Source organism: Hippocampus guttulatus, chromosome 4 (genome assembly GCF_054856545.1).
Source record: "Hippocampus guttulatus isolate MCC_2025c chromosome 4, RoL_Hgut_1.0, whole genome shotgun sequence".
NCBI lineage: Eukaryota > Metazoa > Chordata > Actinopteri > Syngnathiformes > Syngnathidae > Hippocampus > Hippocampus guttulatus.
In genome coordinates this window covers 17,663,151-17,691,039 of record NC_141264.1, presented here as the reverse complement: position 1 = coordinate 17,691,039, position 27,889 = coordinate 17,663,151, and the positions used below count along the sequence as shown (strand labels likewise).

Here is a 27,889-nt window from a genome sequence, read left to right as displayed (position 1 = left end):
AGTAATTTTTAAAGTTAATTTCGAATAGCCTGAATTTTTTTTTAAAAAAGTATATTTATTGTTTGGCCACATGACAGTCACATGCTGTTGATTTTGCATCGTAGACTATCAATTGTATCTATCTTTCTCTAAATGTGATGTATTAATGGTGTCATTAAAAGGATTAAATCCACACTTAAGACCCAGCCAAGTATCAAATTCACAGCCTGCCACAAATCAAACAGACACGAGAGGCTAAAGTGTATACAGATACATTTTATTTAAATTTTGAACAATGACATTGTATGTGGTGGGGTTCACAATGATGTTGTGTAACAGACAACAAAGAGAAAACGGTTTGGAAAAAAGAAAAAAAAGAAACTAGAAAACAGGGTCTAGTTTAATGATGCCAGAGCACATTTTAGACGTATAAGCAGTGTGGTTCAGTTGAAGAGCATCTTAATGAAAGACCACTCGATAGCAACAGAATATGACGTCACTAAAAGGTGGAGCAAAGAGAGACATAAAAATAACTATAAAGTCCTTTCGGGATATGTCCTTTCCAACTTTTTTTTTTGTGTGATGGAAAATCCAGATGACGTCAAGAGAAATAAACACATAAAACTTTAAATGTCATTGACTTACAGCCAGTTTGCTGAACAGCCCTTGAGTCTGAGATCAACACGTGTACGGACATACAGTATATTGTCTAAAAAGCGGGCTGAACACCAAACATGAACTCATAACCATTGTGGCTGCTTAAAAGCTCCCCATCACTTCTTGCGGGCTGTTTGTCGAGTTGCTCGTGTGACGTTTGCTTCACGCCTTGCACTCTTTTGCAAGGTTATCAAAATCGGTTTCCACATTACTGCCAAAAGCAGAGCGGCACATTGACAGCCGGACCATTTTGACAATGGTGGTAAAGGGGATATCGTCAAATGATTGACGTGTTTATGGAATATCAAGCCCTCTTGATAGAGGGCATCACTTGACATGCCCCTTCCTTTCATTCTTCTCATTTTTTTTTGGGGGGGGGGGGAGTATCTATTTGTTTTGCTTCCCTTGTACATGGCCCGTCAGTCACAAGAGAAACAAACAAAATTACCTTGCTAGAAACGCGCTCTCACAAATAAAAAAACGGATTATCTTTATATAGATAAAATGTTAACAATCACCAGAGATTGAAATAATAATATAAAGGTCCAACCTGCAAGTGCGCTGCGAGGCACGGACGCACCCATACAGACACACGCACACACAAAAACAGACAGACAGGACCCCAGGTTGTTACACTACTTGTTCATGATGACATAATTGTCAGGCACAAGCACCTTCATTATCCCCAATAAAATGTCCATATTTTTGTTTTGTGGGGCCTCAAAGAAAACCCCGAGCTGGTATCACAAAGGGCAGTAACAAACTGTCTTTAGGTGAAATGGATGACGTGGTTCAGTTGTTTGCGGCGTCCGCCTGTCGCGGCCAGTTCTCCTCGTCGATGCCAGAATCGTAGTCCTCTTCTGCCTGCTCCTTGGCCGGAGTCCTGCAACACACGTGAAGAGCCCGTTTTAGGTTTACGACATGCATTTAAAAAAAAATAATTATACTAATTGTATTGTAAGACTCTCAGAATCAGAATCATCTTTATTGGCCAAGTATGTAGAACACACAAGGAATTTGTCTCCAGTATAACTCCCATTCTTGTGACGCTAGCAGTGGGGAAAATACGCTGTAGAGAACGGTCAATCACTGCGAGATGACCGTCGCAACATTTCCAGTGAACACCTTCACACATGGAAAGAGACGCTGACCTGATGTATCTGGGCTGCGTCTTCCCTTGGACGACTTCTTTGTTCAACTCGACACCCATGATGTCAGAGTGCGGCACCTCAAACATTGGCTCCAGGAGGAGCTTTTCCTGTGGTGGAAAATAAAGAGGTTTTGAGTCAGGTGGGGGATTCGGTATTTTTATCTCCATTAGCAGTGCAATTATGGACTTTTCATTAATTTTTTTAAAGAGCTGATCACCCTAAAACTGATTCAGCATTATGAAACAACAAAATGTGTATGTGAGGTGCCGGTATTGTTTTTGTCCACTTGGGGTGACCATCCGCCATGAGTTAGTTTGGCTTTGCAATAGACACATTGCAGCCTACATTGAAAGTGTGACGTGATCAACTTCATAATTCCATCCTGCTTTTGATTATGCTTATTTCTATGAAAATAAAAGTCCCTTCATAAAATGTGGAGAAAGTAAAAACAACTCTCGGCCCATGCCCAAATTCTACACAAAACAATAATGAAATGGAATTGTTCACAGACAAACAAGTCTGAAGAAAAACGACGGAAACTCTTGACACACAAAATGCAGCATTACACACCATAATTGATCTGAGCCCACGAGCTCCAGTTTTTCTCTCCAGAGCCATGCGAGCGATGGCCTTCAAGGCATCTTGGGTCACGTTGAGTTCACACTGAAATCAAAAAGAATAGTTTTTGTTTGTTTAACACTTGGAAAAACATAACTAATCCTCCCAAAGCTGCTTCTTCCTTACTTTATCCATGCCGAAGAGCGCTTGGTACTGAGGCACCACAGCATTGCGCGGCTCCGTCAAGATACGGACGAGTGTTTCTTCATCCAGGCTGTGGAGCGGAACCACTACGGGAAGACGGCCTACAAACTCCGGGATCATTCCAAATTCAATCAGGTCTCTGGCTTCCACGTGCTTCAGCAGACGGTCCTTTTCCTCAATCTCGGCCACCGTGTCCGTCTCGCCGCTGGTGTTGGCCAAGTCTGCTGCAGCTGCTGCACGGCGACCTTTGCCCAGATTGGATGGGGTTCCAAAGCCTAAATACTGCAAGGAATGACAACGATAAAAGCAAATGCAAACAAGACCGCGTACGTCTGTGGACGGGCGTGTAAGAATTACCTTCTCGTTTTTTCTTCTGCTTATGATTCTATCAAGTCCATTAAAGGCACCGGAGGCAACAAACAGGATGTTAGTTGTGTCCACCTGCACCATCTCTCCTCGCAGCTTTCGGGAGTTTTTCTCAGGAACGTTGACAATTGTACCTTCTAAGAGTTTAAGCAACCCCTGACAGGAAGACAAAAAAAAAAAAAAAAAAAAAAGCCAAGTCAGCAAAAAAGACGGGCTGCTTCTTAATGTATGAGACACATTTAACATTAATGCGTGGTTCTTTGCATTTATTTTAGCACACTCCTAACGCATAGGACCACATTGATGTATATTTGATATTATTCAGTGAAATGCAGACTCATTTAGTGAACCTATTTGTTGGGTAGAAGAGGACCTTGAATAATAATATTTTATAGTAAATCACAATTGCACCCCCCACCCCAAAAAGAAAAAAAAAAACAACCATACACATTCAGCCCTACAACTACTCTTGCAGAGCTGCACTTGAATTTCTTACCTGCTGGACTCCTTCTCCTCCCACATCCCTCAGTTGATGGATGCCAGGCACACTGCCGATCTTGTCCACCTCATCCAGAAACACAATACCTGCACAGACAACCAACTTGGTCAACCGGTGTGTCTTTTTCTCAAAACTCCACTCGCGCGCATTGTATTTTCTGTAATAAGCCACGGTTGCTACCTGAACTTTTCATTTCATGGTGTAACTCACAAAACTAACCACTCTGGCCAAAACATTAGGAACACCTCCAAAGTCTTCCAGTGATTCTAAGTTGCTGAGGTGGTGAACTGCACAGCATCATACTGAGAACCGTTTGTCGTATTTTCCTCTAATGCAAATGAGACCGAAAGAATGTGTCTAGTGCGGCTGAGGCAGTGGTGTTAAACGCCATCGTTAAAGCAAGAAAAGAAATCTCACGCACCGCAGAACAGTCCGCAATCCAGTACTATGTAACTTTTAGAAGGACATCGATGCATTTACAGCACACGGGCTTTAATTACAGCTACAGCTTCGATATTACTTGAAACTCAATCAGGTTGTGGGCAGAGGGGTGTTGAAAAGTATACCTCCCCCGCCCCTTTTCCCCAGCCCGACCCACCTTGCTGCGCTTTCTCCACAGAGTAGTTGGCGTCCTGCAGCAGCTTGGCAATAACCGACTCGATGTCTTCTCCCACGTAACCGGCTTGAGTGAGAGTGGTGCAGTCGCATATCGCAAAGGGGACATCCAGGCAGCGAGCCAGCGTCTGTGCCAACAACGTTTTCCCTGTGAAAATACCGACCGGCAACATTTGTACGTTGAAGTTCTATTTCACGAGATTGTTGACTGCTGTGAAACATGACAAGCGGAGGAGCACTGCAAGTTGTGAAAATGTGGTACCTGAGCCAGTCGGACCAAGAAGTATGATGTTGCTCTTCTCCAGTTTAATGTCGGCATGTGTGGAGTCCAGGACCTCCCCGCCCCTTCGCTCTTGAGGCGCCTGCTGGCTGCTCTGCTGCTGCATGGAGGCTCCCAAAGCGTTGCCGTGGGGGCTGATCCCTGCGATCTGCAGCAACTCTGCAACCACAAAAACAAAAAACAAACAAAACAACATAGTGGTTACATTGAATGACAGATTGATTCCATTTCTGAGAAGAAATTTCACAGACGACAACAAGCGGCGAGGAGATTTCCAGTTAGCCCCGAAGCGGACTTCCAAGACAGCAAACACTGAAACGGCTCATTTCTTCAGTCGTTCAATATGAGCACTCATATAAAGTAGACCGAGACTCGAAATAAACCTGGCCGAGTCCGTGCCAGCGCGGATGTGTCGAGTGAGCGGTGCAGGAGTGTAAATAGCAAAGTGCAGATGTGAATGTAGGTCAGTGGGATACTTGATATTTTTTGTCTGCAGAGTATCTGGCACAGTTTTGAAATCTGGTGCGAGGGCGGTCAAGGCACAAAGCGCATGGCCAGCTGGCATAGAATTCGACACTGTTAGACGTGGGCTGCTAGCACACGCTCACTTGGATGTACAACTGAAACCGAAGGTTTCGCCATGCTTCTTGATCAGATGTACGTGATGTTGTGTATTTATTTTATTGGGAAAGAATGACTCTTCCAAATGATTTGTGTTTTTCTTCATGTGCTTTAGTGTGGTCAATGTATGTTATTTTAATACGTTTGTAAGCTACTTTTGCTTCGAAATGTCGTTAACTGTTGTGTTTGTGAATGCTTTTAGCTGCTGTGTCTTTACTTGTGTGAAGCACATTGAGTTGCCTCGTGTATGAAATGTTCTACACAAGTCAAAAAGCTTTGCCTTTTAAAAGTCCAGGTGTACAAATAAAATTCCTGTCCTCTAATCACCCCCTTACCTCTAATAAATCACATCTACTTTTTGCAACGTAAATTACATTTCCCAGCCAGTAATATGGAAATACCGTATGATGTCTGTGTAATGCATTGTACACTAATATTTGTTGTGAGGGACGTGCGTCTGCAACTGTCCGATGTTATCATCGTTTACATTTTACAAGTGCTCCGTTTAATCTTTTTGAGACAATGTTTGAAAGTTTCATAACACTTTTGTGTTACTCCCTGCCGCCCCTAAGATGTCCCCACAGAAGAATGATTTATTGTCATGATAAAGGGATAGCAAAATCAATATTAATCCGTGATTGGACAGAGATGCCGAAAAAGAATCAGGTCTGTAAGATTTTGGCATTTGTCCAATATATGGCAACGAAACAGCAAAACAATCAAATAAAAGCTATGTGCTGGACAGGAATGATGATGGCGGCCTGATCACTTACTTGTGAATCTGTATTCATCCTCTCGTCTTCTCATCTCTAGCTCTACAAGGAGAGGATCAAAGTGCTCACATCAATATGATCATTACCACTACACACGTTAGCAACACAGCGCCTACGATGCAGTTCAGACTATGTTACGTCATTATTGAACAAATGCCAAATTATACAGCCTCAACGAGGGAAGCAAAAATTACGCAACCGCCGCGATCACTTCGCCATTTTTACAAGTAGGCGGCAGTCAACTCTGCCCTTTCCGCAAAGCAACTAGTTCAAGTGAAACCTACCTCTTCAATTTCAGATACAGTAAGCTTTGCGTTCCTTAAATATCAACCCAGCAAAGGAAACATAACATTGGCAAGAATGCAGTACTGACCCCGAGGTGTCAGAGAGGGTTGCTTTTCCACCTCCACCTGCTGGCGACTGCCAGCGGGGATATTGTTGTAGATTCGCTTGTAGTGATTGTACACAGCCACGGCCAGCACCTTCTTAGCAAAGGACTGGCCCACGACATACTTGTCAAGGTAAGCGTATATCTGAGGGGTGAGGGGGGAATAATAAATTAGCATGAATGTATAATGGAATAAATCATGAGGATGGAATTGCCCTTATTTCATTCATTTGGTTTGCTTGTCACCTTCTTGGGGGGAGGGGGAGGTTTCTGTGCAAAAGCCAGTTTGACAGCTTCCGCAGCAGACTCGGGCTCCTTGTTTAGTCCCTTCTTGGAGTCCGTCTCAGACAATACCACAAAAAAGTGGTGGCATTTTTCACATTTGACGAATCGTGTTGATGCTAATAAATAAAAAAAAAAGACACCCAGACACACAGCGAATTAGACAAAAACAATATGACAAATGAAAATATGGCTCGAATATTGTAAAAGTAAAATAAATAAATACATCTATATCTTCATATCTATTTTTCAATGAAATGACTCAAAAGTGAGCAATAAAAGAAAAAATTCGATACTGAGCAGCTACAAAATTATGGGCGCAATCTAATTCGATTCAATCAATATAATATGAGATTTTCATTGACATCTTCACTTCTTAGTTTAACAATAGGTTCATAGTGCATTACATTTTAGCACAGGGGCTGTAATGTATGTCAAATCCTAAAAAGCATGCTTGCGGTTAGTGAGGTTGTCAGCCATGTCTTTTTACTTTTAATTGGAATGCTTTGAGGTCAGACCCCGGAAATTCACCGAGTATATTTATCCTATTTCCAAGAAGTCTGGAATGGAGCAACAGGTCATTGCCACAAGCTGAAATCACTTGCATACAGGTTATGCAATTACAGCAGAGCTCAAATACTGCAAATACACACCGATATTCCAAGTGTAATTCAAACTAGCGTCAATCATTATTTTACGGATCAGGTTAGAGAAATGTCTTTCTCCGAGCGGCTTCCTCCACGCAAGCCAATTTATGCTAGTGCCATGTTTACTCACAAACAAAGGTCTCCACGTGTGTGCAGGGGTCTCCACATTTGGGGCAACGGAGCTGGCTCCCTCCTTTGCCGGATCCTCCGGAACCCGAGGCCCTCTTCGCCTCACTGATGCTTTTCTGTGTAGACACGATATTGTGGTACTGTACATAACCACCCTCACCAACCATGTACAGAGCAGACGGCCATTACAAATAATATACGAGAAGGGATTCCAAAAGATTACCTTTCCACCATCGCTGCCGGTGTCCTTTGTGGTGCCATCCTTGGAGGCAAAGCAGATGGCAGTCTCAGAAAATGATCTCACCCACACGTGGGGCAGTAGATGAGCGTCCCTTGAACCATTACGACTCAGAGAATAAAACTGCAAGCGTGAGCAGGACAATCCTAGAGTGGAGATAGCAACAGACCCTTCGACTCAAAAGGTGCAATAAAAGGCAAAAGTCAACTTCTCCAAAATCTACAAAAAAGAGAAAAAAAAAGAAGGAAAAAGAAAGCCGTGATGGCCAGCCAAAGATTTCAAAAAAGAAAAAAAGCTACATTGAAACAGACTCTCCCAGCTGCTTCACATGCAGCCAAATCAATAAGAAATGCCATTATGCGTGTTCATCCACGGTTAGTTTCCTTCCATGAAAAATTATTGTTTCAATTTTCTAAGGAGAAATGATTTAATCTGAAGGTCATATTTTTCCCAAACTGCTACAATTCAATTCAGTGGACCCAAGGCGAGTCTGTAACTTCGCCAAATTAGTGACCAATCTCATGTGTTGAAAAGGCCTTGCTCATGCTGATGATGCCACGACAATGGCGCAACAAGCCTGATTTTTGAAAAACGATGATTTCAGAAATGCAAGGATTCTGCCTGATGCCAGCGATCGGTTTCAGATAAAATTATATTTATGGGCAATATCTGAAACTGCAAATTTTAATTTTATATTTTAGTCTTATTTTACATTCATGCTCATTTCAAAACGTATGTGACTTGCGAATTGGTCAACATTTGAGTAGTGTATTGTACTGAAGACTTAAGTAAATATTTGAGGGATTTTTTTTTCTTGAGTCTTTCTATTCTTAAATAACAGTAATCTTACTCGAGTACAATTTTGGGCTACTCAAGCAACCTATGGCCTTGGCCCAAAAGTAGGGTAACTGAATTAGACGATGACGGTGCAGCAACGAATGTCTGCCCGTGGCGTTACGGGGTACACGTCGTCAAAGTCATAATGTGTTTCGTTCTACAAATCATAAATAGAATAGAAATTACCTTGTGGCATTTGATTTCAATCGGTTTGCGTGTCAAACGCGTTACTTCAAGAAATACAGTGCGTTTTAGGCCGCTTGACATGTCAAAACAAACTGCCCTCTCTGTTATTAGCTTGAGACCTACTTTCCTCCTCCAACTTAGCAAAACAACAATTTCATGCAGCTTCAGCATTCCTTACCTCGATGAGCTGTATTCAGGAACAACCTTGCAGCCGAGCTACATGGGCAGGACATAACTCCTTTTTAATGTTAAAATCCTGAAAGCACATTTGTAGGCACAAAGTGGTTAAATGAACATTTTGCTGTCATCGGATCGATGGCGTGCAAAGCTAAAGCATTTCATAACTACGGCGTCACGGTTAGCATTAGCACATCAGGTCACTGGCAATAAAGACTGCAATGTACGTAGTTTGTCATTTCAACAACGTGGAAAACACTGACTGACTGGGATATGATTTTTAAATGTTGTCGTATACCGACATCTAGAATAAAGAGGCAAAAATATCGACACATAAACAACGCAGGAAGGCTAGGTTATGTCAGCAGGAGGTAACTAACATATGTTAGGCCTCAGCCAGCGTCACATTTGTCCCTCATCAAACGACTGTCTTGGAGAGGAAATCTGGCACAGTGACAGCTTTAAAAAATGACTGAACTATGCAATTTCGCAAAAAAATAACTAATGTAGCAGCACTGAAAGCCATTTCTGGTTCTACTCACGAGGAATGACGAAACCAGCTGTAGTCTTGACAGCTCCCTTGTTTGAAAAGAAATTGCTTAAATTCTCAATCGTTCACTGTGACAGGTCCACCTATGTCGACATACTAATATCGCAGTACCGATCGCGTGGAATGGAAAGCGTCGGCTTGTTGGGGCCACTGCTTCCCAGGTATGATGTAAGCGAGGTTATGAAGTAGGTCGGTTGCCCCGACTGCGACTGGCTAGCGAGATAGCTAACTAGCAAGCTCGCCTTCTTGCTTGCGCGTCGCAGCGATTTCGCTACGTAGAAAAATGACATGGAGTCTTGCGTATCCACTCTGTTTCAGATCTGCCGTGCTTGCTCAACACTCTGGAAGGAGGTGCTCTTCTTCGAGAGAGAAGCCAAATTTGACGAGATGTGTTTATGTGGTGGTTTTTATGCTCTGACGCTAGAGGGAGACAACGTCTAAATTTACGACACCACGAGGAGCCCCGTCATTGGTCCGAGCATCTGCCAATCATATTCTTGAAATCATGCATTTCCCCGCCTTCTTATGTCACCGGTCTCGACAATGGTCGACGTGTATGACTTTCTTCAGAACGTCAGACCGCGGTCATGTTTTTATTTCTAAAATAGATGTTCATAATTTAACTGTGTGTGTGTGTGCGTTTGTGTGTGTGTGTGTGTGACATTGTGCGGACATAATTATGTAAGATGTCAATAAATACATGATGTGACGAAGTTGTTTAAAAAATGTTTTTTAGACTTACTTCTTACAAACTATGATTTATGGGTTAAAACTAAATTCAAACGAGCGCGAGGGTACGTCAGTAGCAGAAGTTGATTACTTCGTGTTTATTTATAGGATTTGCATATTCATGTCCTATAATTTCCGTTTGGTTTTGATTAGTAGAAAGGATTGTTAAGAAGTTCCCTTCTTTAAAAAAGAGCTTTCAAAACTGCTGCCATTTCATCATAACGACAATTAGGTCTAAATGTTTACTTCCAGTTGCAGTGTGGTATTTCCCCAAGTGAATATTAATGATGCCATGCTCAGAGTTTTTTTCTGTGTACTTTATTATTATAATTAGTCTAAGTACAAATATTGACATGAATGCCACAGACACATTTGCTGACTTGAGTCAGGTGCCAAATGTAGATTTGGTGAGCCTACGTTGATTTGAATACATTTTTTCTCTGATTTCGATGCTTTTGAATACCAAAATATGCATTTTGATTTTGCGATTTATGGTTTGGAATGTTCCGGCTGACTTGTTTATATTCTCAAGATTAGCGCAACTAATAAAATTGTTCTTGGAAAAATGCCATGCCATTTAACCGTGTCCGCTTGAGTGCGTCAGTAAATGGTTGACAGAAAGGTACTGTGAACTTAAATTCACAATCACAAGCAAGAGAACAAGAGAACATCTATTTGAGTGTATTATTCAAGGTGACCAGTCCAAGATGTTCCCTTGCCCCAAGTCATCTGGGATAGGCTCCAGCTCCCCGTGCCCCAGACAGGATAAGCATTACTTACATACGACGAATAGAGGGCGCTGGCAACACATGCCACCCCTCGACCATATTCTAAACTTCTTATTTTAACTGTTTCTTTTTACGTTCTCACTATATATATATAAAATTGCTGCAGAACAACACTGAGTGTTCCAATCCTGTCACCTTCTACGACAACAAGCAAAGGAGGTTTTGGGGCCAACTTGGCAACGTTGGAAAACGCTGCAATGTGTTGATCAAGATCATGTATTCATGGTCACTGAGCTTAAATGATGTCTCCAACATCCACATTAATTCTCTTTTCCATTTTTCTACTTTACAATTTCAGCTATTATTTTCTGTCCTCCCTATGCAGTAACAGCAGCATGGACTGACGTATTACTCATTATTCTCATTTATTCTCCTTTTTGGAACAGTTAAATCCTCGCTCCCTTTGACACGGGTCAGTCTGACCCAGCTAATTAAGTTCCCCTTGAAAAGACTCCTCACTCCAAAGATTTGGGAAGCAGGCTTTCTTCCTTTCTTCCTTTCAAACAAAACGTAATATGCAGCAAGGCCACGTGAAGACAAATTGAAGAGCTTCGCTTTTTCATCCTTATTAATAAAAACACTTCTTTGGCGGGGTGGGGTGAGTTCTTTTTGAGGTTGTTTTGTGTCTCAGATGTGCTCTGCTCACTGCCCTGAACGCGTTGTGGTACTCAAGATGCCAAACTGCATGTGTTTCTAGGCAACAAGGAAGAAACTGAAAGCCTTTTAAAAAATAAATAAATAAAATAAAGGATTTAGTAACTCTGAAGGCATAGTGATTTATTTTGCTGGAGAGAGGAGCTCATCTTATAAAACAAGTGAAGGAAGCACTGCATCCCCTCAGACGGCACACCAACGTGGCAGCAGCATCAGTGGAGCGCAAAGGTGAGCAATGCAACTTAAATGAGAATTGTTTTATGAACTATATTGCGTTAAAGAAAAACAGTATAAAATGGCTTTTTTTTTAAAATTTACAGAGTGTGTTTTTTTTACTGTGTTATCTAGGAACACAAATTTAGACTTGTAAATTGTGACTATTAAAACTGCCGTTTGTTTTTTTTTTCCCTAAAATGTGATTTTATAAGTGAATGCCCTTTCATTGGCTGGCAACCGCGTTCAGGGTGTCACCCGCCTACTGCCCGAAGACAGCTGGGATAGGCTCCAGCACGCCCCGCGCCCCTTGTGAGGATGAATGTATTAGAAAATGGATGGAAAGATGGATGGATGTATATTTGAAGGGAAACATAAAGCATGCAACACAAAAACAAAACAAGGGCATAATTGTGCAGTTTAAATGATATGGGCTGACCCCAGTATGTTTTTTTTTCATCAATACATTATTATTGAACTATAGATTGACTCTAAAATTAACGATGTTCACTAGTTTGAAATTGCTGACATTTCTCAGCTTTGATGACAGGTCGTGTGATGTACTGTAAATCAGTCCTTCTCAAAGTTTTTACCATAGACCACCCCAAAAAAACACCTTAGCCTTCAAAGTTCCACAATCATGACCAACATTAAAATACAGCAGTCTAGTAGGCCTAGGTGTTCTTAAAAATGACAGTTTATTCATAAAAAGCATATTGGCAGGGGAAGTCAAGTAAAAAAAAAATCTATCCAATAATGTTAGTTCTAGTGACTCATCAAAACACGCTATTCTGATTAATATTGCAAATGTGACATTTGAATAAAGCAAAAAAAATCCACTTGTTATTATCCATCGCAGTGGGCCATCGCATTTTGCCATTTTCTCATGACTGAAAATGACAAAGGTGCCTTAGGTCTTAGCTTTCCACTGTCACATGACTGCTTAATTAATATTCCACAAAGCATCATTCAGAATGTCGTGTTTACACTAGTGGGGCCCCGTAGAACTTATAATTGGAAACAACTTTTATGACTTGATTTCCCCTTTTCTTGCATGTCACTAAAACATTCTCAACAGTTTAACTATTAATACTGCACGAAAATATAAGAGGGGAAACGATATTAAATAACGAACAATGAAAACATACTGCACATCAAAGTTTAAAATAAATTGTACCGGTACCGACATAAATGTTAAGTTCTCATAAAGAGTAAATTAAAAGCTAAACAACTGCACTGTATTTTAACAGTGATTCTAGTCGCTGTTTGTTGCTCTGTGGCCAAAACATTAGGTACCATCATGTCACTCCTGGAGGTTCTCACCAACAGCCACACGGTGGCTTACCCGGTGTCGGACGCTGTTGCTTTACTGCTTCTTCTTCTGTTGCTGCTGCTCCTCACTGCCTGGGAATGGACACATTGGTCAAACATACCAGGTAATGTCAATGTGCACTATGAGGAACATCATGTAAGTCATTGTGCACACCTCACAATCAGTTCAACAATGAATCCAAGTATGAATTACAGTAATCCTTTGCCTTCGCAGGGGTTACATTCCAAACCACCCACATGGTAGAGGGAAATTCGCAATATGAAACTATCCTCTTCCTGGGGCGTTTTTATCGCATTTAGGGAAATTCATTTTCTCCGTCTTTGAACACGCTTTTAAATTAAAAAAAAAAACAAATTTTAACAGAATACATTGCGAGAGAGTTGGTGAAACATTAAAATATTGTACAATGTATCAGTGTCCCGATCCTTCAATATGATTACATTTAACAAATCTCTTTTCTTCCGGTAAAAACAAACTTAGTTTCCCATCTCACAATACACAGCAACAATCATACCCCGAATTTTAGATTATAAATTTATCCCAGAGCTGGCTTTTTCTGTAGGAGCGAAAGGCAGGATTGAAAAAAATGATACAGCCACATTTAACAACCCTCAGCAAAAAGGCTGATCTGAAATACTTCCTTTTTTCATTCTTTTTCTGTCAAATTTACAGTGTGCCACCATCTAGCGGTAGAGAGTGGAATTACACCCAAAATAAATGTGCCAGGGAAAAAATCCTTTTAAACTATGCAAAAAAAAACACACACACAAAAAAAAAAACACAAACCCCAAACAACCTTTTGGAGGGAGAGATTACTGTATTCATATTTAGGGGATGTTCTTTTCACTATTCACATAATTGTGACCATGACAAGCACTATAGAAAGTTAAATCCGATGCAATTTTCCTCTCTTCCTTCAGGTCCGTCCTTTATGGCAGGACTCGGTCCGTATCTTTCCTATACTCGGTTTATCTGGACCGGCATTGGAACAGCGAGCAACTACTACAACAACAAATACGGCAGCATTGTGCGGGTGTGGATCGACAGCGAGGAGACCCTCATCATCAGCAGGCAAAGCCCCTCTAAGGTCAAACAGCTTTTTGCATGATGGCGTCATCAGTTACGCTTCTCTTGCAGGTCCTCTGCCATCTTTCATGTCCTGAGGAGCGCCCACTACGTGGCCAGATTTGGAAGTAAAAAAGGCTTGGAGTGTATTGGGATGGAAGGGAGGGGAATCATTTTTAACAGTGATGTGGAACTCTGGAAAAAAGTCAGAACTTATTTTTTGAAAGGTGAGGAATTCTTTGTGTGTGCGTCAAATTGGTTTTGTATACTTGAACTCAATAAAAAATGCTGTCAATGTGTTTGAGGAGAAACATTATCACAAACATAAATGAATAGAGGTGGCACGGAGCACAACTGATTAGCATTTCTGGCTCACAGTGCAGAGGTTGTGGGTTTGAATCCGGTGCCAGCCTTTGCATATTCATCCCGTGCCTGGGTGGGGGTTTTTTCCGGGTACTCCGGTTTCTTCCCACATTCCAAAAACATGCATAGCAGGTTAATGGAAGACTCTAAATTGTCCTTAGGGGCGATTGTGAGCGTAAAAGTTTGTTTGTCCAATTGTGCCCTGTGAATGAAACTATATTTAAAAAAAACTTTATGTGACTGAAAAAAGTACAGTACAGACATTTTTTTTAAAATCAACATCAAAAAGCATTGAGGGGCAAACTAAGCTATCTCTGATTAACATTTTCAGTTGACAAGTGTTATCCTCATACGGTTGTATATACCGGTACATAAAATTCAATGTAAGCATATGAAAAAAAAATCCTACTTAACATGTTTGAGCTTGTATGTCTTACACATTTTATGAATTGCCAGCCCTGACAGGACCCGGTCTTAAGAGGACAGCGTCCATCTGCGTGAGTTCCACAGCAGAACATTTGGATCACCTCCAGGACATGACAGACACCTCGGGACACGTGGACACTCTCAATCTGCTGAGAGCCATCGTGGTGGATATCTCCAACAAACTTTTCCTCAGGGTGCCTCTCAACGGTCAGATGAGACTATGCAGTCCTTCTTCAGAGTTTGATTGTCAAACTGCCAATACAAATGATCTTTGTGTATTTCAGAGAGGGACTTGCTGATGAAAATTCAAAACTATTTCAAGACTTGGCAAGCGGTTCTGATTAAGCCGGATATATTCTTCAAAATTGGATGGCTCTATGATAAACATAAAAAAGCAGCGTAAGATGAGCTCACACAACAACAACAAAAAAGAACAATCATATCTTGTGTGATACATAGAGCAGACTATCCTTTGAGGAATAGGAAATATTGACTCCGACTGTACTCATGATCATGCGCTTGACAGTTGTTTTGTTCCATCAACCAGCCAGGAGCTTCAAGACGCAATGGAGATGCTTCTTGACTTGAAAAGAAAGACTCTTCAAGAATCCGAGAAGCTGGATGACGAGCTGGATTTTGCAACGGAGCTTATCTTTGCTCAGGTGACTTATCACCTGTTCAATTGTCAGTGTCACATTTTTTTTTACAATTTATTGAACATCAAAAATTACTCCTATTTTATCTTTTTTTTTTTTTAAAAAAAAAGAACACTGACCCAATCTGATTGGAATGAACAGAACCAGGGGGAACTCTCTGGCGACGACGTGAGGCAATGTGTGCTGGAGATGGTGATCGCCGCTCCCGATACTCTCTCCATCAGCCTCTTCTTCATGCTGATGCTGCTCAAACACAATCCAGACACCGAGCACAGCCTGGTAGAGGAGATGGACGCCGTCATCAGTATGTTGTTTTATATATATACACACACACACACTCATATATATAGTGCTATTTGCAGGCCAGCAAATAGCAAAAATCGCTCACAAATAGCACTGTATAATATTATACAGTGCTATTTTCTCGTAAAAAACACACACATATTATAAAATTATTTATATGGGGGTGGGCGAGGGTTGGACTGATTTATTGGATCAGAGCCATTGTGCGTATGGTTGTCCCGATCCAATCACATGATCAGAAAACGGGGCTGATACACGTGATTTTCAGATGATGGGGATTGACTAAAAAAGATTGGATTTGTATATTTACTTCATTCCCAAAGTCAGGAATAAAAGTTTTTTTTATGTGATATGAATCACTGCTGACTTATAGCCTTTTAAAAAGGTATTATGTTGAGATATGAGCAGACAAGGCCTTCACCACTGCTATTGATGGATAACATGTAAAAATGAAATCCTTCACACTTTACCATTGCTGATGCAGGCGAAAGTGGAGCAGAAAATGTGGATTACGCACGTCTGAAAGTGCTGGAGATTTTCATCAATGAGTCGTTGAGGTACCATCCGGTGGTTGACTTCACCATGCGCAAAGCTCTGGAAGATGACGACATTGAAGGCATCAGCGTTAAAAAAGGAACAAACATCATTCTCAACATCGGTCTCATGCACAAGACGGAATTTTTCCCCAAACCCAAAGAATTCAACCTGCACAATTTTGACAAAACGGTCAGTCCGCCGGTACTCTATTCGAAAACGCATCATGGTTGAACCTCAACATAACGTCTCTTCTTTTACAAGGTTCCCAAACGGTTCTTCCAGCCGTTCGGATGCGGGCCTCGCTCCTGCGTGGGCAAGCACATTGCCATGGTGATGATGAAGGCCATCCTGGTTACACTCCTGTCTCGTTTCAGCGTGTGTCCGCGCCAAGGTTGCACCGTCAACAGCATCAAGCAGACCAACGACCTGTCGCAGCAGCCAGTGGAAGACGAGCACAGCCTGGCCATGCGCTTCACCCCGCGAGCAACCCAACATGAATACGCTCTTCACACTGACACTGTCGGCTCAGACTACTTGCTTTCAGCGTCTGGAAAAAGGTGCTAAATGTGTACCTTCTAATGGCTTGTCACTGAGGCATTTTAGGACACTTACAATTTGTAATCGTACACCTTTAGCAACAAAGCGTACTATCTAGATCAGGGATTAAAACAGTTTACTTACCGCACCTGATCAGTTTTAAATTGTAATAACCACTAGATGGCACACATCACTTGGTAGCACCTTTACCTGTTCATCTCCAGTAGAGAAGAAGAATGTCGAAGTTTGAATTAGCCATGATTGATTTTGCATCATAATGGAATCACTCAAGTTAAAGGAGACTTAACACAGAGCGCGCATTCATTGCTTACGGTGGCAGTGAGTGAACTCAACACGACTCACTTTACAACAAGCAGCAGTTTGGCAGATAAAAGAACACATCTTTTTTATAAAATGGCTTCAAATTCTTTTGTTACTCCAAGCTGAAGTTTACCGGCAAACTAAACACAGAACGAGAATTACACCACGTGTATCCAAAACAACCACATAAGTGCCTTTAAATCCGCTAGTTTAATGCTAATGCAATACTGACAGCAGATATTTTTTTATCCTTTGCGAAAAACATTACTGCAGTAACGAAATACTCGCAGTAGTTGTGTGAATCTTGGCTGTGACAGTATTGTACTGCCCCCCGGTGGCAAAGTTGCGCACACCAGAAGGAGCTGCAGTGAATTAATCCTGATGCACCAACTGTTGACTTCTTTCCATTCTATTTAATGATTTTACTGCATGTTTTTACTAAGTATAATATTCTAGAGTGCCATTTTCCTTTCCCATTAAAAGCACTTCAAAATGTTTGTTGTTTTTTTTGTGTCTTCTTTTTTTGGTGAGGCTAGAACAGACGACTGGAATTTCCTTTTATTTCAATGGGGAAAGATGATCTGAGATACAATGGGTTTTGTACAAACTCGTATTTCAAGGCACCCACCTACTGGAAATAGATAGACATTTGATATCAGATAGCACGAAATAAACAATAAAATCTCTTTAGGATTTCTTTAAATGTATTGTCTAATATTACAAATCAAATTTGGTTTAACACTTTCCCCTCGTTAATTTATTACAATCTAACAGAAATAATCCCATTTGTCATGTGACATCAGTGACATGAAAAATAGGTTTGAAATGTGACTGATTTTGTCCAATTTGTTTTTCTCATTCCTGTCTAGCATTACTATTCACATTTGTGTTAACTGAAACACAAAATGTATGACATGATCATTAATAATCAATATTTGCATGTACACACCATTCATGTGCAGAATGAAATAATGATGATGTCATCAGAATTATGGTGCACTTGATGAATTTATTGAAGTTATCGTATTTGCATCAGGCACTCTGGAATCTGAACTTCTACTTCCCTCTGTACCACGGGCACAAGCCAAACACGTCATCCTTGGCTTTAGAACATAAGGCTTCGGGTTTAAGGTTTGCTTTAGACACACTAAAATGCTTCACAAGTGACAACAAAACCAAAAAAATAAAATATTTTCTCTCAATTTGTACTAAATTAAAAAGGCTGACTGAATCTATTCATTCAAATTGAACTACCGGTAATTAATAAAGACTTTCAGTTAAGATAAAAAACCAATAAATATGTTTCTTCAACAATGCTTAAATACAAAAATATAAGAATTGCTCTTATCCACCTCTCACTCAATGACGACCGGCAAGGTGAGTGCGTAGATTAAAACAAGACATGGCATGAAAGGAAAATAAACACATCAGAGAAAGTTATCATCACTACATTTGAGACAAAACGTCAGCTTCATCTGAATCAGTTTGTCACGGCTTTACAACTTCAGCAATGGTGTCCTCAGTTGAAGAAATTGAACAAAGTGTAGAATTTTCCCTTCAAATGCTGCAACACATTTTAAGACCCACACAGCAAATTCCAAACAATGCTCCAGCAGTTTTGGTAAGCCAATACAAGCCCTTTCTTTCCTTTTCAATAATTCAGCATGGATGGATTCACCATTTTAAGACTCTTTTGTTGTCGTTATTGTGATGGTTCAATTCTTTGGATCCAGATCTTGAGCAAGTGATCAATTTAACTACTGTAAAAGGTTGGGGGGGGGGCGATCATATTTAACTAACGTGCAGTTGTTGGCCACATCATTAGGTACACTAGCATTCTCATGAGATACAACAGTTTGCAGTCTGCAACATGCTGAGGACTGTTTCTAGTACCGGTATTTTGCCCTCATGTATCTCGGTAATCATGTATTAGAATTGAAAGATTCTTATTTCTGTTATGAAGGAGTACCTAACGTTATGACCAGAAAGTTAATGATGGAGGTAATAATCATTGTAATAGAGATACCAGCCATTAAATACTCCCTTTTTGTTCTCTGCTGTTGTCAGAGGTGGCAAATCCAGATCCAGAAAGTAAAAACTCTGCCACAGTTTGGCTCCCAGAGCTCGTTTACTTGCCGGTTGAGTAAATGGCTAAGGCCAAACTGTGGCAGGGTTTTTACTTTCTGGACTTGTATTTGCTACCTCTTGCAGTTGTCCTGTGGTTCAGAGCTGACGCAGCTCAGTGGTGTCAATGGTTCAAACTTCCTGTAATGCTCTCTGACAGTGATAAAGCAGGCAGTCGGGCAGGTCTGGAACCGGAGAGCGCAACCATACGGCCAAAGTGCCACCATGCACCCGGCAGTGCATCAAACATGGCTGGTCACGGAGGAGCCGGCAAGCTACAATTCCTTCCATTCCTGTATGGGGCAAAACAAACAAACAAAAGGGTCTTATTGGAAGCAAAAAGGAATATTAAGATGTAAAAAGCTTGTCAAATGGAGCAATATATCTTTTGTAATATGGCGCTTTCACAACAGCTGCAGCTGTAACAAAGCAACTTGACAGAACACTTAACATGAAATCAAATCCGGTAATATAACACAACACATGGACAGTGATGCAATCGTAACCACTATTCCAGCACTTTTTGTTTGAAGCATTTATAGATGAAAGAGGAGAGAATCAAAGTGTCCTTTCACCAATGGGTCAGAGACATCACGCTCAAAACGTGCATGACGTCCCACACGTCTGCTACAAGCGAAGTTTAAAAGTAAAACAAGAAGCTGCAGTGTCCATTGTTGAATAAAGACGTTGGTTCACTTCTGCTGTCCCATGTAAACCCGCTTCATTTCCAAGCGCCGGCTCTCGATTCCAAATACCAATCCGCTCCTCTCTATTCATGCTCAGCATCCATTCAGCCGCACCAACGCAGACTGTCCAACAGTCGAATGTCCTGGCCAAAACGTGTCCACACGATGTACAACAAACACCATATGACAAAACAACAACAAAAGCAGAGCTCTTGGAGACAGGTCAACTACAGCGCCATTTTCAAAGGAACAGTATCCAATGTTACATTTTTGGGGAGGGGCAGGGGATCAGAATGACAGTAAGAGACTTAAGTAGTCACTTCACTAGTAATGATGACCCATCAGACGTAACACTGAATAGTGTCGTTACCTATGATGGCCACCACATGAAGGTGAAGTTTCCTCTCCAGCACATCCAACGTCGCTCTCAAAGAATCCTGGACGTCTGCTACGAGCGTCAGGTTCTGCTTTGTATCGTGCGAGAAGGCCAGCCACATGGTGCCGTACTCCTCCGTGGACAACTCCAAAGGCCTGAGCACAAAACGAATGAGTCTGACGAAGACAAGCAAATATTCACACTATGACGCACGGTAAAAAATGTTTCACCTGATGAAGGAGGGAAGCGGCAGTTTGTAAGAGAAGTGGGTTGTCTGAGGAGTTCTGTCAGGCATGTTGAAAGAAACCAGGCCGGATACTTCAAGATGAACTGAAGGCCTCTTGGCAGTCAAGGAGTACTGACACACTTCGACGTGGTGGCACCTCAACTCTTCTACTAGACTTTCAGAGAGACAGGACACCTGGGGGAAAAATATATATATTAAACTTTGATAAACTTTTAGCACAATGGATTCCAATGCAATGAAGAAGAAAAAAAAAGAGCACGGCTGAGCAAAAGCTGTTCCAGCCTTACAAAAAAAAACAAAAAAAAAAACAAGTAGAACAGCACTTTATATTGAACTACGTATATAAAAAAATATTATCATAAGACTTCAATAGAATGTAGAGACAGTTTGGGCTTCATGATGAAGTCATTGCAGCCCCTTCCGGTGTGCGTCGGGGGTCTAATAATACAGAAATAATAGTTTCACTCAACTACTGTGACTCAGTAATCGGCATGAATCATTTTCCACAGAGGATGAAGTACAGTGTATATATCTGTGAGTACTGTTATGTCTGTCTACATGTGTTGCGGCACTAGTTGAGTTCAAATATCCCTTCTTTAAAGCGTTATAACACGGCGATAACACAGAGACGTTATTCGTCAATTCTGTGTTAGCATTAAGCGAGTGTATTTAACTTATCCGGTTATTTAAGCTAGACAATGTGCAATTCCTTTGTTTTAGAAATATCTCCATTACCACAAACGGTTTTGGGAGAAAATTCACATATTTAAAATTGTCTCTTCACAAAGAATACTCAAGCTCCAAGGTGGATATTTTATATTTTCCAGCAGTCTTGAATATCAAAGTTTCATCCTAAATGTTGGGATGTATTAAGGAGAGTCAATTTCTAATTTACCTCAACATCTCCTGAGTCCACCTGCATAATGAACTGCTGTACATCAGAGTTGGAGGAGTTGGAAATAAAAACAAGCAGCACCAAAGTGTCGTCTTTGTGTACATGGCAGGCGGAGAGATCTACGCCGTGGCTGGAACACAGAGGAGTGAATTTGGAGTGGTTCGCTCCGATGCAGTCAGAAGGGAGATAAGAGGTGAGACACAAGTCTTTCATTCCCGCTGGTTCTTCCGTCTCACAAGATCCAGCAACGGTTAAACGGTTGTCCTTGATGAGACTGGGCTCAGGTCCCTGCACGTCGCACTCTGTGAACTCGCCCTCGGCGGCGCAGGTACCATTAGCCGCCGCGGAGCCCTGAGAACTTTCAGTCATCTGCGTACATGAGGGTAAGGACCTCTTTGGGTCCATGTTGGAGTTACACAGCAGGTTATCGACGCTGTTGGGAGGAGGAATGATAGAGTTGGATGTCTGCTTGCTGATCTCTGAGGAGGAGACCGGATCTTTAGCCTTTTTCCTCAACCTCTGATGTTTTGGCTCAGACTTTCCCATCTGTTTGGCGACAAAGAGTCATGAATAAAAAGTAGGGCTGAACATCAAATTCAAACCGACATCGCAATGTACTTGAGTGTAGTTTTCAAATTGGGAGGTGGAGGGGGGGGGGGGGGGAGTAGACATAGTACAAAGTAGGAATAGTAAAGGAAAAAAAACCTCCCAAAAATATTTTAAAAATATTGATGCAGGGGCCCATTGTAAATGTCGATAGGGAAGCATCATTTCTTTTTTTTTTTAATATTATTTTATAAGATCTGCGCTATATCATACGGAGCCTAAACCAGCGAAATGAAGTTGCTGTGTTTCTCTGCTCACCAAGGACGAAGATGTTTGGGAGCCCAGGCCGACAAACAATGAAGATGCCAGCTGCTGTTTTTCTTGATCCGCGACTGGCGGTGGGGTAGGATTCTGTCTGATGCCGACTTCCTCGATCTGGTCGGCTGAATGGACGGGACTGGGCACTTCAACCGCCGCAGATTCCCTCTGGGCCAGGTAGCCGTCCCTCCCCCACACTCGCTTCACTTTATCCAGCTTTAGAGTTGTACTAAGGTAGAGAGAAGACATCGCATTGATGCTTGTACTGATGCTACGTTAAATTTTGTCTTTTTGCATCTGCAATCCTTTTCTATGCTCTTTTTTTCTCTTTCAGACAATAGATTGATAACGGTAGATGGATGTCCCACATTGAGTCTTGGTTCTGTTCAAGGTTTGGTATTTTGATTTTCTCAAGAGCTCTCTTAAGTGCACTTTGGTTGGTGTTCAAACCGTAATGCTTTGTAGAAATCAAATGTGTTGTTTAAAAACTGTATCATCTGTAAAGTGCCTTGAAAGGTGTATCTGAGACATATAAAGATCAATTAAAAGAGGAATTTAAAAAGAAGGAAACATTTGAACGCAAAGGAGATGAGTTTTACAAACCCCGCTTTGTGTGAGTGGTCGGTACTGTCACCTGACAGACCAGAGCTCATTGAGGGCAAGGTGGGGGACTGTCTGCCGTCTAAGCTGCTCAAGGACATGCTGACAGGTAGCGACAGGCTGTAGGGCTCCATGCTGACAGCTGACGAAGGAATCAGAACGACGATATTCAGAACATGTCACATTGTCAATATGGGTTCAAGTTTGACCGAACCCTTTGCCTGAGCGAGTTCTTCCTGACGTTGGTGTGGAGACTTATAAGGAGCGGCACCAGCAGCCAGCGCTTCAGACACATACTCATCCAAAAATGACAAAGATGAATCAACCTGGTAACCCAGAAACCAAATTCAATGGTACACAACAACTGAAGTACTGGATCGCTGCGATATGATCACCAATTCCAAAATTACGAAATGTTACCTCCAGAGGCTCCGTGAAGGCATCTCGAGGTAGCACCCTGGCCCACAACTCAGGATTCAAGTGGAGGTTCTGTAGTTCCTGAGCCCTTTGCCTCAGCACTGTGTCCATGGAGCTGCAAAATGTTTCGGAAACTCCCTGAAGCACAGACATGGCCGCCTCGCCCTCACAGAGCTTCGTCATTGCCAAGAGGACCCAGCTCTTCGTTTCACTGCTGGCCTGCTTCAAGTCCAAAACATTGGCCAGAAGTCTCACAACAGTGGCAGGTTCCAGATCATCTCTCAAATGAGAATATTCTCCAAGGACCTGAAACACAAACACAAAACTGTTAGGATTTCTAACAATACTGTGGCCAGGTATACTGGAACTGTGACTGCTTGGTGACAATGAGGGCATGGGCAAAAAGAAGTTCATCACTCTTCAACATGTGCAACGTTCCTGCAGCTGCAGTTGCATGATGGCCATCTTAGAAATCGCACTCACCCAGCTGATGACCTGGAGGAAACGCTGAGGCAGCTTCTCAGGCTCTCCCTGTAGCAGTGACACATAGGAATCCACTGCAAATAGCCTCAACATCCTGTCTTGTTCCCCATCATCAAACCCTGGATCATTAGAAGACAGACACATTTGGGATGATGCAATAAAAAGAGAGGAAAATACTACAATAACACAAAAAGCTGTGTCACCTTCTGAGATCAGTTTGAGGAAGTTGTTGGGGATGTCGGGCTGCATCAAGTCTCCACCCAGTGAGAAGACAGTGTTCATTGTGGCAATGAACCACTTGTTGTCAGGTGCATATGTAGAATTTTTCATCGGAAAAATCAATGAAACCAACCGCAGGTATTTTTTTTCAACAGAGCCATTTTACCTGTCTAGCTAACTTATGACCTTAAAAGTAAAATTGCCGAAATTATTTTTGCATGTTTTGGGAAAATGAGAACAAACACAACCAGTTCAACAAACAAGTTCAGTTGCCTCGATTCAACCATTGACCTGGATGACTAAGAATCTATGCAAAAGATTAAAATTAAATAAATAAATAAACAAACATTTTATTGATTGATCCAATGACAGTAAGTTAAAAATGACTTGGGCAACTACATTCACCCAAAATGAAAAGCGTCCGTAAATTTACAGTAAAAGTAATGGTACATAAATATCAAAACGGTTTCAGATTCAGATTTGAGGTACAGTCATACCTCGTTTTTCGACCATAATCCGTTCCAGAAGGCTGTTCGAAAACTGAAACCACGCTCTTTAAAAAAAAAAAAAATCTTTATTGAACACGTCTGCTCACAATTGAACGCTACACGAGGAAGCGTCACTTCCTCGTGTAAGGAAGGCGAGAGGAGTCAAGTGGCGCATTCAAGTGCGCTCAGTTTGGTCAAGAACTGATTTTCGGTCGTAATCCGAGGCATAAAAAAACTCAAAATCTTTGGTCGAAAAACGATTTGGTCGAGAACAGAGACGTTCGAAAACCGCGGTTTGACTGTAATTGCAAACAATAATATTTCCTGCTTCCATCCACACCAACAAAGGATATTTTTCAGCCACTTCTGCCACCTTCCCCATCAGGTCAATGGTCGTGTAGTCGTCTTTACTGGCGCGCAGAAACTCCAGCAATTTCTCCACAATGACAGTGACATTCTTGCCGTTTGTGATCCGAAAGAGCAACTCCAGTGTCTGCGTGCAGACGAGAGAGGATATAAGGAGCTGAGAAAATCCAGATTATGAACCAGCGTCTGTCTCACCTCACGCTTGATGATGAGGTCGGGATGATCAAGGCATTCAATGATGGTCATCTGATGCTGCAGGGCCAGTTTAGGATCCTGCTGGACCACGTAGGTGAGCGCTTTCAAGCCTGCAGCCCCACCAAAACATTTTCTTTGGTCGACAGACTTATTTAAAAAAATAAAAATACCCTGCAGGTTGCCTACCTATATATTTCAGGTTAATCTTTGGCGACAGAATAAAGTTACCAATACATTTTGCAGCTTTTTCCAGGAGTTCATCCTTAGGATGAATTGTGTAAATACATTTCACACACTCGTACAATATTGCTGGGGAAAGATCAAAGAGGATGATGAAAGTGAAATTAGAAGTAGATGAAGCAACATTGAGAAACCCCATTATGATTTCGAATGTGTCACACCATAAGTGATGTTGTGGTTCATCTCGGCTCGTCGTAAAGACTCGTCAAGGACTTCGTACATTATCTCACTTGTGCTGTGTCGCACACACACAAAAAATAAAAATAAGTCAAAGGATGCTCAAATCCATTGAGACTCGGATTACTTACCTCTGGTCATCTTTCCCAAGCAAGGATAGAATCCTGAGTAGCTGGATTTGAAGCCAAGGAGAAGGAACACTATGATAGTTGTAATCCATTGGCAGTTTTCCACCCACCACTTGTTTCAAAATGGTGACAAAACTGCCTGTCAAGTCCTTGTAACGTTCTGGATTCTCCTAAATGAGGCAAAACAAACAAAAGGATAACAGATGTTGAGATAAATCAAACTAAAATATGTGTATTTTGTTTTATCATGTCACAGTCAAAGTTTTAACAACATAAGCAATGATGAAATACAAAAAAATAAAAATAAAAAAAGTACTTTGATCATCTGTAAGTAGATGTGCAGTGAGGCCGTCATAACACCCGGATCCTTGTCACACAAAGCTTTGCGAAACTTGTTGTGGATGTGCTGAACTTGATTGGGTGCAATTAGGTAAAATTTGTACAGTGCCAGGACTGCTTTTCGTCGAATGATTTCTCTGTACAAAAAAAACCCAAAAACGTTATCAGAAACGTAAATATGTCCAGACATGTTGGTTTTTATGACCAAATCTCACACAAACGTACCCCGACAAAAATTACGACTGAGATCTGATACAAGAGCCATGTTGGTTTATGGTCAGTGGATGCAAAAATGAAACCTAAAAAAATAAGCATTTCTTACTTCGGGTGAGTGAGCTTCTCTTCCACTAGAGAGAGGATCGCAGGTATCATATCTTTGGGGAACAACTGGCTAACAATAGTGAGGGCCATGCACACTTCAATGAGGTTTGTGCTCTGGAGATCCTGAATGCAGAGAGGGCATGGAAATCACTAATTCCATATTAAAACAAAAAATATCTTTATTTAAAACAAACCACAACACAACCAACCTTTAAGACGGTATTTACAAGGAGGAGGAGGAGCTCGTGACTTTCATTAAGAAACAAGGCCACGGTGAGGTAACCTGGAAATGACAGACAAAATATTTTTGAGGAAAAGCCAGCAAAAATGCAGTGACACCTTTACCCTGATTTCAAACCATTTGGAATACAACCCAAAATGTCTGGAATGTCGAAAGAATTAGCTCCACAGGTGGGGAATTGGAATTCCCCAATTACATTATTTTGCAGCTGAATCAGAGTCACTCCGCCGACAGAAGAAAAAAAAGAGAGCATCCAAACTGTTTCAACTGTCCCAATTTTTATTATTGGGAGAAAGGTATGCTCTAACTCAATGCAAATGACAACAATGATGAGTGAGGTATTACTTTTTTTTCCCTTTAAATAACGTGCACACAAACACACATACCAACTCTCTTGTCCAACGCGGTGCCTTGTTGAGCCAGCTTTATGGCATGAATGTAACAGAAGGAAGCCTTATAGCCCAACATTTCACAGTAGATGGCTCGCACCATGAGCTCCTTCATCTGCCTCTGATGCATGACACCAAAATTCAACATTACAGTTGAGCTCTTATTGTGCATGGGCAAAGAACAGATTTCATGACGCTAACCATGGATGTGTTAGGGGACGACACTTGATCTTTAATTGCGGCCAGTTCTTGTTGAATCAGCTTCTCTTCCTCCTGAACAGGATGAAAATATGGAGAAAAAAATTGTACTTTCCAAAATTCCAAATTATGTACCAGTATTACAATATAGCACTCGTAAAAAATAGTTTTATTAAAACAGTAGATCTGTAATCTCATAGCAGAATTTTTTTTCTCCGAAAAAATGAATTTGTCATCACAACACTCGTTCTTTTTCTCAAAAATAGTCAATTTTATTCCTCATGCATTTAACTGGCATTAAGATGATGAGGTGGTCAAATGTCTCTCCTGTAAGGGGATCCTGGACCCAAAGTTTGACAATGCTTTAACTAACCAATTTTAATCAACTGAGCCACTCAACATGTCTACATACATGGCAGAACTGATGCAGATATTTGACCTTATAGTAAGTTGAGCACGTTAATGTCTATTTGACTAGCTGTAATATAGTAAAGTTTTGGCGGATGACAAACTCACATGCTTGGATGTTAACTCTGTGATTCCTCTGATGAGGCTTGCCAATTTGGAGGTGGAAGATAGTTTGGCAGCGCCCGGTTGAGAGTCGAAAGACAGCAGGCTCGGCAGAGCTGTCAGGGTTTTCTCCACTACGTCGCTCATTTTGGCCCGCTCTGGAGCTGGCTTACTTTTTAAACGAATCGTTGAGGGGGGCGTCTATCCATCTCCGCCACGTTGTAACACACAGGCGGACAATAATACGCGTGAAATGCTTTAAAATAGCACGGGAAGAAAAATCCTAAAACCGCGGGCGGCCATTGTTGTGATTCCGGTAGGTCA

At 41.5% G+C, this 27,889-nt stretch overlaps 3 protein-coding genes across 4 annotated transcripts; 1 reads left to right on the top strand and 2 right to left on the bottom strand.

Annotated features, from left to right (window-relative positions):
- Window positions 1-235: 235 nt before the first annotated feature.
- On the bottom strand, window positions 236-9,524 carry clpxb (caseinolytic mitochondrial matrix peptidase chaperone subunit Xb). 2 transcript variants are annotated; one of them, XM_086109481.1, is made up of 15 exons: window positions 9,130-9,523; window positions 8,589-8,666; window positions 7,373-7,533; window positions 7,151-7,265; window positions 6,338-6,492; window positions 6,077-6,236; window positions 5,704-5,745; window positions 4,292-4,468; window positions 4,013-4,177; window positions 3,412-3,500; window positions 2,907-3,071; window positions 2,532-2,831; window positions 2,358-2,450; window positions 1,788-1,894; window positions 236-1,519 (listed from the first exon to the last, which is right to left on the bottom strand). In XM_086109481.1, the coding sequence occupies exons 2-15, from the start codon at window positions 8,641-8,643 to the stop codon at window positions 1,429-1,431; spliced, it is 1,875 nt and encodes a 624-aa protein (XP_085965607.1). In that variant the 5' UTR covers window positions 8,644-8,666; window positions 9,130-9,523; the 3' UTR covers window positions 236-1,428. The 2 variants fall into 2 exon arrangements, with proteins under 2 accessions (XP_085965607.1, XP_085965608.1); XM_086109482.1 differs by lacking the exon at window positions 5,704-5,745 and having other exon boundaries at window positions 9,130-9,524.
- A 3,296-nt stretch (window positions 9,525-12,820) lies between these two features.
- On the top strand, window positions 12,821-17,557 carry cyp19a1b (cytochrome P450, family 19, subfamily A, polypeptide 1b). Its single transcript, XM_086108319.1, has 9 exons — window positions 12,821-12,957; window positions 13,775-13,925; window positions 13,992-14,146; window positions 14,739-14,915; window positions 14,993-15,107; window positions 15,256-15,370; window positions 15,506-15,668; window positions 16,152-16,393; window positions 16,466-17,557. The coding sequence occupies exons 1-9, from the start codon at window positions 12,822-12,824 to the stop codon at window positions 16,766-16,768; spliced, it is 1,557 nt and encodes a 518-aa protein (XP_085964445.1). The 5' UTR covers window position 12,821; the 3' UTR covers window positions 16,769-17,557.
- Window positions 17,558-18,051: 494 nt separating this feature from the next.
- On the bottom strand, window positions 18,052-27,867 carry ap4e1 (adaptor related protein complex 4 subunit epsilon 1). The gene is made up of 21 exons (XM_086109767.1): window positions 27,572-27,867; window positions 27,059-27,130; window positions 26,855-26,978; window positions 26,437-26,510; window positions 26,229-26,350; window positions 25,884-26,043; window positions 25,571-25,737; window positions 25,424-25,497; window positions 25,209-25,331; window positions 25,023-25,132; window positions 24,815-24,954; window positions 23,958-24,070; window positions 23,755-23,873; window positions 23,275-23,577; window positions 23,069-23,180; window positions 22,858-22,996; window positions 22,255-22,483; window positions 21,391-21,936; window positions 20,479-20,669; window positions 20,243-20,403; window positions 18,052-19,479 (listed from the first exon to the last, which is right to left on the bottom strand). Exons 1-21 carry the CDS (start codon window positions 27,710-27,712, stop codon window positions 19,319-19,321), a joined length of 3,381 nt encoding a protein of 1,126 aa, XP_085965893.1. The 5' UTR covers window positions 27,713-27,867; the 3' UTR covers window positions 18,052-19,318.
- Between the last annotated feature and the right edge of the window lie 22 nt (window positions 27,868-27,889).